General features: G+C 53.1%; 1 protein-coding gene and 1 long non-coding RNA gene across 2 annotated transcripts; one reads left to right on the top strand and one right to left on the bottom strand.

Annotated features, from left to right (window-relative positions):
• Positions 1 to 686: 686 nt before the first annotated feature.
• LOC127786306 (uncharacterized) lies at positions 687 to 1,344 on the bottom strand. Its single transcript, XR_008019945.1, has 2 exons — positions 980 to 1,344; positions 687 to 888 (listed from the first exon to the last, which is right to left on the bottom strand). It is a non-coding gene; the product is annotated as an uncharacterized LOC127786306 (long non-coding RNA).
• Positions 1,345 to 7,058: 5,714 nt separating this feature from the next.
• Positions 7,059 to 8,642, top strand: LOC127785854 (uncharacterized). The gene is made up of 2 exons (XM_052313221.1): positions 7,059 to 7,507; positions 7,697 to 8,642. The coding sequence occupies exons 1-2, from the start codon at positions 7,059 to 7,061 to the stop codon at positions 8,640 to 8,642; spliced, it is 1,395 nt and encodes a 464-aa protein (XP_052169181.1).
• Positions 8,643 to 16,147: the final 7,505 nt, after the last annotated feature.

A 16,147-nucleotide genomic window follows, 5' to 3' on the forward strand; every position in this document is an offset into this window, starting at 1 on the left:
ATTTGCACCCAAAAAAATGGAACCAAGTGATGGAGACACAATGCAACTGCAAGAGGATGCTAGCAACTTTGAAGGAGATCGGAGAAGAGAGAAGTGTCTCCGATGAGCTCCAAGACGATGCGGTTCCTCATCACTGACGGGTTATAAATAAAGGCCGTCACAGGTGACCTCATCTGTGCTACTTCAACCCGTCATAGGTGAGTCATCTGTGACGGGCATCAAGGTAGATACGTCATAGAATGGGTACACGGGATGTCACCTTTGGACCCGTCACATGCGTCTCACCTCTAACGGGTTGTAACCACCCCTGGGCTTGCGGAGACCCTCACCTCTGATGGCCGGAAAATACTGGCCTGTCAGATGTGACTATCACCTCTGATAGGCTATCCCCGTCAAAGATGAGTGGAATCATCAGTGACCAGAAATCTCTGACTAGGGCTAAACTCATCAAAGGTGAGGGTTTGGACCCATCAGAAATAACCTGATCCGACGTAGTACCACGAGCTGATGTCTGCAGATGTGATTTTGAGGTCGATTTTCTCCGCTACCCGCAAGATTGAGCATACCATGGTCAGTTTGGAAACGACAGTGGGATCAGTGTTTGTATACTAGCTAAACATAAATTAGCTTAAATTAGATGACACTTTACAACGAGTGGTAGCTATGAACCTCAGAGACAAACCATATCATGTCAAAGATATAATTTGTAGTTTTCTTTTGTTTATTTCTAACGATACAAAGTAGTATAATCTCTTCTCTCCAACTAGCTAGACTGCAGAGTTGATTGATCATTTTATAATTAATTCTTCGGTAAGCTAGCGGCAGATTATGTACGGCCGACCTGTCTTCCCTTTTCGTTACTTTCTCCGTTTCACAATGTAAGTCATTCTAGTATTTCCCACATTCATATTGATGTTAGATATATATTGTTAGATTCATTAATATCAATATGAATATGAGAAATACTAGAATGACTTACATTATGAAACGGAGGGAGTAACACTTAACACTGAGCCACTACCTTAGTATCACTGCTCGCTCTTCTTTTTCTCGATCGTCTTCATCAGCTCCCGCATCTGTTCCTCATCAAGAGGTAGCCTCGTCTCTATGCAAAATGTGTGTGCCACCGTGAATCCATTCGGACTATTCATGAAAGATGGAGCATTAGAGAGAGGGTGATGAATGCTATGGACATGCGAAGGAGGCGGAGGAGGAGGATGTTTGGGGATGAAGAACACGTTGCCCATTAATAGAGATCGACAATAGATATTCTCTATGCACGACAGTTGTCTTTTCTTTCTTTCTTTCTTTCTTTCTCAGTGTTTGTATTTTGTGTACCTGTTGTCTGTGGGTGTAGTTGTGGTGCTAGCCCTTTAAATACTAGCCAAAGGATCTTTTTTTTTCTCTTCTTCCTTTTCAAGGAAATAGCCAAAATATTATTCGCTGGTGCAGAATAAAAATGTTTGCACGGTTTGCATTGATGTATGGATTTCGACTAGGCAGTCGACCTTATAAGGTATTTGCTGACAAGCTTTCTCTTGAGACACGTTGTCTGTCGGAAAAAAAAAACCCTTTAACGACATACTATAGGATAACACTATAGTGCTTTTGATGGCAGATGAGCTATCGCAACTTTTAGTCACGGTGTAGTGTTATTAGCTTCTCGTAGGTACCAAATTAATTTGTAATTTCCTGATCATAGGCTATGAAATCTAGATTACATCTCCTTCTAACGAGCGATTAAATCGAATAAAATATCCACATTTGGTCCACTTGTCGAAAGCATCAAAAGGAACATAGTGGGAAAAAGAGAAAAAAATTAAAAGAGAAAGGACATTTTGCATACACATCTGTTTATGTCTATGTGTCCAACCTTGAGTGCTATTGGTGGTTGTACTCTGCGAAAATTCTGGCTAACTCTCAAGCAAGTGCTTAACACTATTGATGCCCTAAGCATATATTCCAGTGACCACAGTTTGATCACATCCATATATTCTGTTGGCCACCACTGCCATCATCACATCTTGAGAATCAAAACTCTCCCTCTCTCCCTCTCTGTGTTTGCACATTGACCTAGCTCACTTATGGTTCTAGCCTGTGAACCATGAAATTTGTCATGCCAAATAATAGATTTTTAGTTGGATGGCAATAATCTGCTTCTTACAGCAAATATCATATCTTTCTTATAGTATTTAGAGCTGATTATCTTTTAGAGGCTTCGATATTATTGCCATTAAAACACCAATTAGTTTGCTTTGATATTATTGCCATTAAATTCCAAAAGTAAAATTTGGACGATAAAAATATCCCCTAGAAGTCAAACTTACATTTCCACACTCCACCTTACAAACTGAACTTCATAAAAATCCCCTCCAAGTTAAACTTTATTGTCTACTCCCTCTGTCCCAAAAAAACTCAACCTAATATGGGATGAGACACAATCTAGTATAACGAATCTAGATAAAAGTCTAACCAGATTCGTTGTACTAGATTATGTCTCATCCCATACTGAATTAAGTTTTTTTTGACGGAGGAAGTAGGCCTCTGCTGCGCTATGCCTTCCTCGCCAAGGCAGTGTTTGGTTGCCTCCTTGGAGCCTTCCATAGTTGTAGTGTAAGGGCACCTTTGAGGCACAGCAATTTTGTAGGATTTTCACATGAACAGTTCAATTTTCGTGAAATTCCTGCAAAAATCCTCTGTTTCCATGGAGGAAGTGTTTGATCTCTGTTTCTACCATCGTTTGAGTAGTGTTCCAGTTCTCAATTGAACCAAGTGCACTTCTCTCTAGTCTCCACTTGCTTGGTCCATTTTGGGGCAACATTAGAGGTTGCCTGTGTGGAGATGGCATCAGTGTCACACTAGTTAGTTTTGTTATAGGGAACATCCTGTTTAGCTTTTGGTGATCTTCCTTAATTTTCTTAATTTGCTTGTGTTAGAAAGGCTATATTTGACTGAAATATATATTATACACACATATGCTTGATGTATGGGTGCATCAGACATCACTCAGCAACTAACCACTAATCACAAGTGAGTATATATCACTGAAACAAGGATAGTGAAAGCTCTTGAAGAAACATGAGAGAAATGGGAAATTTATTCATTATTAACCCTGGTGGCCCTTCTTGATCATATCTTGAATTCAATGTCCATAATCCTGGGCCTTCTTTTGATCTCCATTTTGGGGCAATAATTAATAATCCTAGGCAGCTTGCTTGCTTCTTCACCAGCTCTTGACACCCTTCGTTAGGAAATTGAATGCTCGGAGAAGTGGCTTCGGCTCATTCATAAAACTTGGAGGATCATCAACTGGAGGTTGATGAATGCTATGGAGATCGGAAGGATGACGAGGAACAGGGAAAGTAGGTTTTCCTGGCTTGAACCATAGGTTGCCCATTAATTACTAATAGATCGACGATACTAGTATACAGATGATATATGCCTATGGCTGTGTTTAGATGGTGGAAAAGTTAAGAAGTTGGGAGAAAATTGATAGTTTGGAGAAAAAGTTAATAGTTTATGTGTGTAGGAAAGTTTTCGATGTGATGTGATGTGATGAAAAGTTGGGAATTTGGGTGACTAAACACGGCCTACATATGACCGGTATACTAGTGTTTGTGTTTTGTGTGCCTGTCTGTGGGAGGAGTGGTTCTAACCCACTTTAAATACTAATCAAAGGATCAAAATTATTCGGCGCAGAATAAATCTGTTCACATTGACTTGACTAGCGTACTAAGTTAAGGTAATTTTCCCATCCTTAAAAATATGTCGAAAGATACCATATTTTATAATACAAGTATCTTGAGGTATTAATTTTTTATGTAAAATTTAGTTACCTCAAACTTTTTTGTTAATGACCGTAAAATTTCTCACAAACTAATATGACCGGCTGGTCAATCACTTTCTTGTAGGTAGGGGTGAAAATGGTACGGAAACTTTCTAGATTCTGAATCTATTTTCGAAAAAGAAATGTATCGGTCGGAATTTTTCGGAAAGGGAAACGAATTCGGAAATATTTTCTCGGAAATGGAATCGAAAATGATAAGGGCATTTTCTGTCGGAACTCGGAATTGGTCGGAAACTTTTCGGAAATTTTCTTGGAATTTCCAGAATTTTGTGACTGAAATAGTTTGGATTCTTTTTTTAAACACTGAATAGTGAATACTATAGTATTTGTCTGTTATATTTTAAAAAATATTTGTTATGCAAATCTAAAATTACATAAGAATATTTTTTTTCCTGTATTGGAATTTATCAACATCATTACTCTCTTAAACATAGATAATTTATCCATAGATTGTGTTTTGTTATATAATGTTGATACTTAACAATTGGACTTATATGATTGTATTTTATGATTGATTATTAACCATTGAGACTTGAGAATTGGATTTATCAATTTAAGGGGTTTTTTATTCCGATAAATTTTCGTTACCGTATTTTCGCCGATTCGTTTTCGCTCCGTTCTCGGTTTCAATAATATTCAATTCCGTTTTCGTATCCGGGGTTTTCGATTCCGAAAAAGATATGAAAATGAAAACGATAAAGATGGTTTCCATCCGTTTCCGTACCGTTTTCACCCCCTACTTGTAGGTATAATTTTAATTCTTTATTGATGATTATATATATGAGGTGAACTTTTGACTGCATGACCGTTAGTTTTAATGCAATCAATTGCATCTCCCTCGTCTAATTTGATGTTTAGGTTTGCTCGCTGTAATTTTTTTTAATAACGCGCAATAAGTATTTTTTCTTCTAATGGATAAGTCCATTTGATGTATATGAGCAATAAGTATTTGATGTATTTGCCCCCTCCGATCTCAAGCTGCATAGGCCTCTGCCAGCATACATGTATACGATCATGGATAAGTCCATTTGATCCCTATACTCTTTCCTTTGTCGAAAACACATGAAGACACATCTTGACTCTAAAATCGGGTATTTGACACCATCTAACTTTCAATACTGGTAACACCCAAACTTATGGGCTTTCCTCGAAGAGGGAAATGCTACAGTTTCTGTCTTTTATCTCTCGAGTTCTAACTACTCTATGATTGAGAACTTCCTCTTCTGCTTCCGTTTCTGCCATAGTAGTGTCGGTGGCGACTCATACTGAGTAAGAGAAAGTAGGAATAGAAAGAAGAGGTGGCTGTCGGAGATATGGACCCGGGGTATGTGAAGTAAAGGGGAGTCACCTTCCCGTCCAGCCAAGTGGCACTGCAAGCTGGCCCCACTCACGCACCTCGTGGGTCGCGAAAGTGGCGGGGGGGGGGGGGGGGGGGGGGGGGGGGGCGGCCTCGGGGTGCGGCATCCCCCCCTCGGGCTCTCCCGCTGCTTCGCCCCGAGGCCCTCGCCTAGCTGCCGCGTGGTGGGGGGAGAGAGCGAGAGGGGGACCCAGCCTGGACAACCATAAATACATGGCGCCCCAACTGTCCCTCACTGCGTGAATGCGGTGAGGGCAGACGTGCGGCGCGCCTAACTGACCCCTATCAATCGGATGTGACCAGTCTGTGACCGGCCTATTGCTGGTCACATCCGATTGAACGGGCGGCCGTGCTCCCACGTCGCCTCTGTATCCGGCGGAGTGGGGGTAGGTGTGACCCGTCACATCGGAGCATCACTCGAAGAAGGGCTGCCACAAGTCTTCACTCATTTATGAGCGAATGACAGGGCTGTCCCCCGTGTCAGGCGGGGAACGACGCCGGGTCCCACTCAAGGACCGGTTGCTGCTTAGCTTCCGGGAGAAGGCATGGATCGAGACCCAGTCAAAGTGGAGTAGGGTCCCCCTCCCATGGGGGGAGTAGGTAGAGGCGACGCATGTGGTATCTCCTTGAGCTATAAAAGGAGGACCTTGCCCACCGAGACAAGGGGACGACTCTTAGAAAACCTGAACTCTAGGAGAAGGAAGGCGATAGCGCTCTCCGGAGTAGAGGAACCCTTGTAAAACTCATACATAATCCCAAACACAGGAGTAGGGTGTTACGCTCCATAGCGGCCCGAACCTGTATAATCCGATTGTGCGCAAGCTAGCCGGCAGTTTCAGGGGCAAACGCGTGATTCCCAAGAGGCGAGCTTCTGCCCCCGGCCGAACTCACGAAAGGGGGGTCTCACGACTCCCTGCTATCGAGGGTCTTCCCTCGACAGCTGGCGCGCCAGGTAGGGGGCAGTTGCGCGTTTCGAGAAGAAGTCGTTTTCTTCCGCCTCAAGTTTCTCTGGGCCCTAGACGATCATGGTCGAGGTCCTGGAGGTGGCGTTTACCCCCACCCTGTCCGGGTGTGGGGATTTCGGCGAAAGCCGTGGCCCTCGTCACCACCGCCGTGATTCTCCAACTCCTCCCTGCCGCGAACCCTCGCGGAGGGAGGATCCCACCCGTTCGGGTGGTTCGGCCCTCTCCCCGCTCTCTGGCGGAGGGAGGCCACGACGCGTCGGGGCACGGCGCCGTCTCGTTTACGGCGACGGCAGTTCACCCCAAGGCGCGCTTCAGGCGGCGGGCACCCTTCTGCGGCATCCCCCCGTAAACCCGGAGCCGGAGACTCCCGTTCAGCTCTGGTTGGACAACGTGGCCAACTTGGTCACCGCTGCCCAACGGAAGTTGGCCACGGGTGGCCGATCCGCCGCCACTGGTACGTCGCGTACCCCGGTTACCCTCTCCTCGTCGGCAAGGAGGAGGGCCCGTCGGTCGGCCACGACCTCAAGGCGGTCCACAGCTCCAACATCGTCGGGGGCCTTGGGAAGCCAGAGGCGTCATGACGATCTCTACGGGGAGCAGGACGCTCGGATCAACATCGAGCGACGCCGTGACGAGCGCCGAGCTGCCCGCATGGGGGAAGGCGCCTCCTCATCTGGAGTGCCACACTCCTCCTCACGAGGCGGCCCTCCCCCCACGCTCACCCCTGGGGGGACAGGTTGTAGGGCCTTTGTGGCGAGTCTCCGGAATGTCCGGTGGCCCCCGAAGTTTCGCCCCAACCTCACGGAGAAGTATGATGGTAGCATCAATCCCTCCGAGTTTCTCCAGATACACCACGATTATCGTGGCGGTAGGGGGAGACAACCGGGTCATGGCGAATTACTTTCCCATGGCCCTCAAGGGTCAGGCGCGTGGCTGGTTGATGATCCAGCCCCCCGACTCCATTCACTCCTGGGAGGATCTGTGCCAGCAGTTCGTTACGAACTTCCAGGGCACATATGCCCGCCCGGGAGAAGAGGCGGACCTACACACTGTACGGCGGAAGGACGACGAGTCCCTCCGCTCGTACATACAACGCTTCTGTCAAGTCCACAACACTATTCCGTGCATTCCGGCCCACGCGGTTGTGTATGCATTCCGAAACGGCGTGCGGCACAATCGCATGCTGGAGAAGATCGCCTCCAAGGAGCCCAAGACCACCGCCGAGCTCTTCAAGCTGGCGGACAAGGTGGCCCGGAAGGAGGAGGCGTGGGCCTGGAACTCTCCCGGCACCGGTGCGGCGGCCGCGGCTACCCCCGAGTCTGCCCCCCGCTCTAAGCGGTGAGATAAGAGAGGCAAAAGGAAACCGGCCTGCTCCAATGACGAGGGCCATGTCCTTACGGCAGATGGGCCCGCACGGGCCCCGCGCAAAGGAAAGGCCACCGGCAATAAGCCGAGCTCCACCGCTCCCTCCGGCGAGGGCTGGTCAGCAGACAAGTGGTGCTCGGTGCAAAACACTTACCGCCACAGTCTCGCCGACTGCCGCTCAGTCAAAAATTTGGCCGAGCGGTTCCGAAAGGCCGATGAGAAGCGGCAGGGTCGACGGGAGAGCAAAGCTCCCGCGACCTCAACCGGTGACCGGCGAGAGGAGGCCAAGAACAAGGCCCCCGCCGATGATGGCGGTGACAGTGAGGATCTGGATTTCCAGATACCTCAGGGGACCGTCGCCACGCTCAACGGGGGGGCTTGCGCTCACACCTCTCGTCGGGGCTTCAAGGTCATGAGGCGAGAGCTTCTGGCCGCTGTTCCCACGCACGAGGCGGCCCGGAAGGCGCGCTGGTCAGAGGTGAAGCTCACTCTCGACCAGAGCGACCATCCGACGGTGCTCGCTCGGGGAGGGAAGTTGGCCCTGGTGGTCTCCCTGACCATCCACAACATCAAGATAAAGCGTGTGCTGGTGGACAGGGGGGCCGGTCTGTGCATCATCTCCCCGGCAGCCTTTGATGCGCTCAAGGCCCCGGGGATGAAGCTCCAGCCGTCGCTGCCGATCATCGGCGTGACTCCGGGACACACGTGGCCGCTTGGCCACGTCGAGCTCCCGATAACCTTTGGTGATTCCACCAACTTCCGCACCGAGCGGATCGACTGCGATGTGGCGGACCTCAATCTGCCCTACAACGCGGTCCTGGGCAGACCCGCGTTGGTGAAGTTCATGGCCGCCACCCACTATGCATACCTCCAGATGAAGATGCCGGGTCCTGCTGGTCCCATCACCGTCTTTGGTGATGTCAAAGTCGCCCTTGCCTGCGCGGAGCAGCGCGCCGACAACCTAGCGGTGACCACAGAGCCGCAGGCCCCAGATGCCTCCGCGTCCCGCGCCTCCAAGATCGACAAGCATTCTGCCCTCAAATTCATCAGGGGCATCACGTCTCGATTCGGAGTGCCCAACCGCATCATTACAGACAACGGCACCTAGTTCACCAGTGAGCTGTTTGCCGATTACTGTGATGACATGGGCATCCAATTGTGCTTTGCCTCGCCCGCCCACCCTAAGAGCAACGACCAAGTCGAGCGAGCCAACGCCGAAATCCTCAAAGGCCTCAAGACCAAGACGTACAACGTCCTAAAGAAGCACGGGGATTCATGGCTCGAGGAGTTGCCCGCCGTGTTGTGGGCAAATCGGACCACTCCAGGCTCCGTTCGGTTAACCACGGAGGACGGCACAGAGTTGCCTAACCCCTGGAATATCGAACACCTCCGTCGTTTCTATCCATAGCATCGAGATTTTTTGCTTTCCAGGAGCTTGGGCCAACCCCCGCACAACCCCTCGGTTTGTGCGGGCTTGGCCGGGGGCTACCACTGTGTATCCTTTTTTCCTTTTGCAAGTAGTGAATTTTTCTACTTTTTGTGAAGACCGTCTATTCCCTTCCTCTGGCTTGACCTGGTTTAAGGGATAATCCGCGTTTACTCTGAAACCTAAGTGCCGTAGGGCGGCCTGAAAACCGCCGAAAGGGAGCATGAACGCGGGCCGCGCCCCGGGTTGCGCCGAACCCCGGGGGATCGGAAGGGCCTACACACGGCCGTCCCCGACCCCCGGTTATCGCAGCCTCGGTCTGGCCAGTCCCGATGGGCGGCTCCCTCGGGGCGACGGTCTTGCCTATCACCACTTAGGTACCATGGACCGAGCACGGATTTACCTTCTCGCTAGAACAAGCCCGAGAGAGGGGGAGGATGGGGTCAAAACGGCATTTTGATCACAGGCAGATTAATTATACCCTTTTTGCTCTGGTTGTTTCTTCTCTCTACGTCACAGACATCCAATGGAAAAAGCAAAAGAGTAAAAGGGGCTAAGGAAGTTTCAGTTGCAGAACAAGACAGGACGGCACGATGGCCTAAATACAAGAAGTGCCCGCCACGGGCACACAACAAAAGGGAATTGAAAGCGCGAATAGTCACGGGGTGCCCAGGCCCCTGAGGCCGGCGCCACTGACGACGTCGTCCCAGTCTTCGTCGCCCACGTTGTCGTCATCGTCACCCCCACTTCCGCTCTCCTCGTCCGAGGCGAGCCCAAAGGTGAACCGGGGGGCCAACCCCTCGAAGTTCGAGACAATCGCGTCGGCCGCCTCCCGGACTTGCTCCCGGGCCCTTGCCTCGGTCCCCAGGGGGAAATCTTCGAGCGCGCACCATGAGACGAAGTCGGGGTCGCGCGCTTGGTGGCTCGTGAGGACCAGCTCCAGCGGCCCGTGCCAAAGAAGCCGACGACGACTTTATGGTCTCGCCGACCTCCTCCTCTAGCCTCTCCAGATCCGCCGCCAGCCCGTCCAGCCGGAGCACGAGTGCTGGCTGTGTGGGCGGAAGTTTGCTATCCCGGCGCACAGCGATGCCGACTCGGCGCCCCGCGCGCTCTAGCCGGTTGACGGCGTCGGAGAGCTGCCCGGGTCCGATCTCGTTGGTGAGGCGGAGGGCCGCGATCTCCCCAGCCTGATCTTGCACCAGGCGCTCCAGGTCGGCGAGGGTATTCTGAGCCATGGTGAGCTGGCTCGCCAACCACGCGCCGCCGAGCGGCCCGTCCCCTGCCAAGTCCTTCTCCCGGGCCTCCAGCTCGGAAGCCTTCGCCGCTATTGCCGCACACTCGACGCGAGCGCTCTCCAAATGTCGGGCCTTGCGCCCAGCAACAGCCTCCTCGCGTTTCGCGAGTTGCTCACCCAGCCGGCGCAAGGCTACCTCGCGGCGGTTCACCTCGGCTTCGCGCTCGGCGAGTGCGGCGTCCCGTTCCTGGCATGCCTCTTCCCGCAACCGTAGCTCTTCCGTGCAGCGGTCCGCGAAAGTTTTCGCAGCGAGGGTGATCCGGTCACGCTCGGCTGCGGCCTCTTCACGAAGGCGAAGGGAGGTCTCCACCTCCGCCGCCGTTCTCTCGTGGGCGGCCAAGGTGGACTCCCGCTGATCTAACAGGCGCTCCCGCTCCTCCAGCGGAGCAGGCACGATCATCCAAGGCCCTGCGTTCAGCCTCGAGTGCCGCCGTCTGGGCCCGCAGCGAGGCGTCGGCCTCCGATGCCCGCCGCTCATGGGCAGCGGCTGCGTCGAGGATGCCGCGGGTGTCCCTGATCCTCTTTGCCAAGTCCTCGGCATGGGCCTCGTACTGAAGGCGGATGTCGCCCAGCGCTTCATCCAGGACGCTCGAGGCGATCAGCGTCGCCTGCCGCTCCTCCTCCGTCTCCCGCATGATGGAGTCCAGCGCCTCCTCGTGCGCTTGGATTTCGGCTAGTTGGGTCTGGCACATTTTGCGCCTTACCCTCACCTTGTCGTCCACAACGCGGCACCCCTCGTCAACTCGCGCGTGGTCCGCAGCGAGCTGTGCCCACTCTGCGTCCAGAGCCGTTCGCTCTTCCGCTAGGGCTTGAACTTGGGCGTTGAGCCCCTCTCGGACAGTGGAGTCGGCGGCGGCGAGCACCTGCAGAAGTGGCTCCATACTCGCCGGAGTCGGGGAAGAAAAAGCCGCGGTCCGCCCCCGGGACGACGGGGTACTGCTGGATCCCCCGTGAGATTGGGGGCTGGTCTCGGCCCCCCTTCTATGAGACCAACCCCGAGGGCGCCCCAGGTGCAAGGGGGAGCGGCTGTCCCTCTCGCCCCCCACTTCAGGTTCTCGAGTAGATTCGGCCTCGGCCTCGGGATCGGGACCGCCCCCATCCTCGACCTCGACCTCGAGCTCGGGACCGCCCCTAGTCTCAACCTCGACCTCGGACTCGGGACTGCCCCCAGCCTCGACTTCGACCTCGGGCTCAAGATCACCTCCGACCTCGGCTCCCGAGCTGCGACCTGCCTCACCCCCGATCCCGGGTGGCGCTCCGCATGGACCCTGGTCTCGCAGCCGCCCCGGGAAAGAACGTCGCCGCTACCGTCGCCCGCAGCAGGTCAAGTCCCGGCTGAGGGTCGCTCGGGACTAGGCCCGGTATGTGGCCTGTGGGTCCCACCGCGAGGCTGCGAAGACCCCGCGGCCTTGGATTGGCCGGGCCCGGACCGCTCCGATCGTTCGGATTTCGTCCCCCGCGAAGGCTCCGACCCTGAGACCCCCTGAGAAGGAATCTCGCTACAAGAGAACCCGGATCGTGTTAACAAAGAAAAAGAAAAGGAGGGAACAAGAGGCCGAGCTGGGTAAGAGCACAGAAGTGGGTGCCAGCAATCGTACCAACGGAGAGGGCAGTTGAAAGTCCACTTCGGGGGCTCGATGAAGCTCCCTCGGCACGGCTCCGTTTGCCCTATCTTTCGGAGCCGTTTCTTCTTCCGTCCGACCTCGGGCTCGGCAGGGCGCTTGTGGCCCGCTGGCGGACGATCTGCCACGCGCTCGGTGCCCCCTCCACGCGGGGGAGAGGGCGGCCGGGATTCGGGCACCTTCCGCTTCCCCTTTAGGTCGCCGGCCAAGTCGTCTCTGTGTCCACGGCTCGAGTCGGGCGCCCTTGAGCCACCACCGCCTGGACCGCTTGTCTGGCTCCCGCCCGCGGTCGCGCCGCCGCTACCCGCGCCGACGGCGCTACCGCTGGCGCCGCCTCCACTGGACCGGCTCCTACCGGCGCCAACAACTGACATCACGGCTAGGATGCTCTCCCGGTCGCGGTCGCCCGGCGGAGTCCAGGCCCAGCACCCGCCGGATCACTATCTTCGCGTCCTCCTCCCCCCAGTCCCAGCGCTCGCCCACATGCGTGCGCATGGGGTCGTTGGGACCAGTGTATTCCCACGCGCCACGGGATCGTTCCTAGAGAGGTGCGATACGACGGCGGAAGTAATCACCAAAGATCATTGCCTCCGTGAGGCCCAGGCTTCGGAGACCCCTGAGGCGATCCCACACCACGTCGTTTTCCTCGCCTAGCTCCGAAACCGCCAGCCATGCGGCGGATCTTTCAGGAGGACCAGCGGGAACCCGTAGTCGCGGATGGTCCGGCAACGCGGTGTAGAACCAGTCCTTCTTCCAGTCCTCCCATTTCTTGCGGAGATGACTCTCGATGTACTATCCCGCCGTGCCTGGCCGGGGCTGGAAGTAGCATCCCCCACCACCGCACCTTGTAGCTGCTGCGGGATGAAGAAGGCTTGGAACAGCCGCATCGTCGGCCACACCCCGATGAACATCTCGCACAGATGCGCAAAGATGGCCAGCGTCATCACGGCATTGGGTGCGAGATGCAAGGCATGGATTTCGTAGAAATCCAGAACCTCATGGAAAAATCTGGAGAACGGTGGAATTAAGTCGGCCATGGCAAAGGACAAGAGGTGCACGGACCGCTACGGATATCGCGGCCGCGGCCGCGACTCCCCCGCCCTCACGACGGCGCCATCCGGCATGATCTTGTGGGGGAGGCTAAGGTGCCTGTCTGCCGTAATGCAGGAAGAAGGGAGCACTGTGTCGCCAGCGTCTTGAGCCATGGTGGCCAGCGGAGCAGTGGCGGAGAGCGTGGCGCGCGGAACATTGTGAAGTGGCGAGAATGTTAGGATTCGAGGAGCGAAAGGACGAGCGGGCGGTTGGCGAAAGGAAGGAGGCAAAGTCCCTGCCTCCGCCCCCTTTTATCCTCGCCTCATGCACGCTCACCTCCTCGTTTCACGCCCTCATAATTGCCCCCACGATCCTCGCGCCCGTAGTTGTCTCTTCGTTTCCCGCGCCCACTCATCACGTCACCCGTTGTATCCGCGTCCCGCCTTTAGTGCGCCTGTCAGTGGCACACTCGAGGTGGAGTGCGCAACGGCTATGAGCGCAAGCTGAGCGAACCGTCACCACAACCGCCGCAGGAGAAGCGGGCGAGGGAATCGAGGCGTGGTCTGACCGACCCCCCGGTTATCGCGCCTCAAGCATCCTCATCATTAGCGCGGTCGGTGGCGGTCAAACCGCTGCTATGGTCGGCACGCCAACCTGGCCGCTCGGCAATATTCCTTTCGATTCCCCACCGGGCCCACAACCCCAGCTTGAGAAGTCGTGAGGCACCATGTCAGACCGATCTTAGGAAGCCAATGTCTGATATGGTGCCGGGGGCTACTGTCGGAGATATGGGCCCGGGGGTATGTGAAGTAAAGGGGAGTCACCTTCCCGTCTAGCCACGTGGCACTGCAAGCTGGCCCCACTCACGCACCTCGCGGGTCGTGAAAGCGCCGGGAGGAGGGCCTCGGGGTGCGGCATCCCCCCTCGGGCTCTCCCGCTGCTTCGCCCCGAGGCCCTCGCCCAGCTGCCGCGTGGTGGGGGGAGAGAGCGAGAGGGGGACCCAGGCTAGACAACCATAAATACACGGCGCCCCAACTGTCCCTCACTGCGTGTAATGCGGTGAGGGCAGACGTGCGGCGCGCCTAACTGACCCCTATCAATCGGATGTGACCAGTCTGTGACCGGCCTGTTGCCGGTCACGTCCGATTGAACGGGCGGCCGTGCTCCCACGTCGCCTCTGTATCCGGCGGAGTGGGGGTAGGTGTAACCCGTCACATCGGAGCATCACTCGAAGAAGGGCTGCCACAAGTCTTCACTCATTTATGAGCGAATGACAGGGTTGTCCCCCGTGTCAGGACGACGCCGGGTCCCACTCAAGGACCGGTTGCTGCTTAGCTTCCAGGAGAAGGCATGGATCGAGACCCAGTCAAAGTGGAGTGGGGTCCCCCTCCCATGGGGGGAGTAGGTAGAGGCGGCGCATGTGGTATCCCCTTGAGCTATAAAAGGAGGACCTTGCCCACCGAGACAAGGGGACAACTCTTAGAAAACCTGAACTCTAGGAGATAGCGCTCTCCGGAGTAGAGGAACCCTTGTAAAACTCATACATAATCCCAAACACAAGAGTAGGGTGTTACGCTCCATAGCGGCCCGAACCTGTATAATCCGATTGTGCGCAAGCTAGCCGGCAGTTTTAGGGGCGAACGCGTCCAAGAGGCGAGCTTCTGCCCCCAGCCAAACTTACGAAAGGGGGGTCTCACGACTCCCCGCTATCGAGGGTCTTCCCTCGACAGTGGCGGTGATGGGAGGTTTTACTGAAACCAAGGGTCGTCAGAAGCACACGCCCTCCAGGCCTCGACCTTGGAGAGGCCTAATTTGGCACCCTCTACTTGCTAGCGAGCCACATAGGTTACTGGGATAAGAAAGGCTAAGGAGCGCGGGGAGGAGAGGGCCATGGACAGTGCTAGGGAGAAGGTGCAGTGGTGGCAATTGGGAGGAAGAGGCAGCGGTGATGGTGGTAGTGGGGGAGGAGGTGGTCATGGGCGAAGGCAGGGGGGGCGACATGTGGGAAGAGGTGACGAGAGGCATAGGAGGTCGCAGTATAGTGCATGAGAGAAATGGTGGAGTCAAAATGAAAGGGAGCTTTTCATGGAAATGGAAAGTTTTCACGGCTTGTGTGGATCGGACGATTGTTGATTTTTTTTTTACTTTCATTATTGTAACTTGAATTTTTTACTGTTTACATCTTTATGTCTCATTATATGCAAGTTCTAAACCAACATGTAATAGATGCATCCCCGCAAAAAAAAAACATGTAATAGATGCAAGGTGAAAAAAAAATCACCAACTGCAACCATGAATGAGAGCTTATATTACACAACGTGTAGTTTGAACTGGCCCAGGAGGAAAGACAGGGAGGAAAGAGATGGTATTAGCCTTAAACACTGCAAGGAAACTCTGTTCGTTCCTAATGAAGCTATTTCTACCACTCTAGTCTCTAGCCTATTTCTTCACCAACCCCATTATCTCAATCAATCAAAACCATTCTCCATTTAAATTATTTACCTACTTTCTCTTCTCAACCAATCACAACTTCACTCTAATCTTTTTTACCCACTTTTTAATACCCATACCCAGTTTCAAAAGTACTTATATTATATTATATTATATTTTAGATCTAGTATGAAGAGAATAACTAGTCTTAGCCCAAGCTAGCATCCAATGATATCTAATAAAATATTCACCTTGGTGATCCAACTGTTGAAAGCATGAAAGAAACAAAGTGGGAAACCGAGAAAAAGAAAAGAGAAAGGAGGACGGCATAAATAGCATTTTATCACTACTACAAAATCGATTTGCACAGACGGTTGAGCTGCTTGCACGCATTCAGGTGTCTGTGAAAATCACATTTTTCTATGCGGCCAACGCAACCACATGTGAAAATCTCATTTTTCGCATGTGGTCACCTATACCGATCACATGGAAAAATAATTTCGGCAAAACAAAAATTCCAAAACGAAAAATTGGTCGAAACCTTAACTCCCCAAGGCGTCGTCGTCATTGTTGACGGTCGTTTTAGACCGATTTCGACCGTCAATATAACCGGAATAAAGGAGAACTAGCTATGCTTGCAATGCATATTTTTTTTAGAATAATCTATCTCCACTTGTACTTGGATTTTATTTGTTTGCAGGGATTGCCAACATAAATGAAGGAGAATCGACGGAAAACAACCGAACGATCACTCAAAATCCGTCGAGAGGTAAACTTATGGTTGGAAGGGCTCACAAATCCAATGAAAT

Source organism: Oryza glaberrima, chromosome 10 (genome assembly GCF_000147395.1).
Source record: "Oryza glaberrima chromosome 10, OglaRS2, whole genome shotgun sequence".
NCBI lineage: Eukaryota > Viridiplantae > Streptophyta > Magnoliopsida > Poales > Poaceae > Oryza > Oryza glaberrima.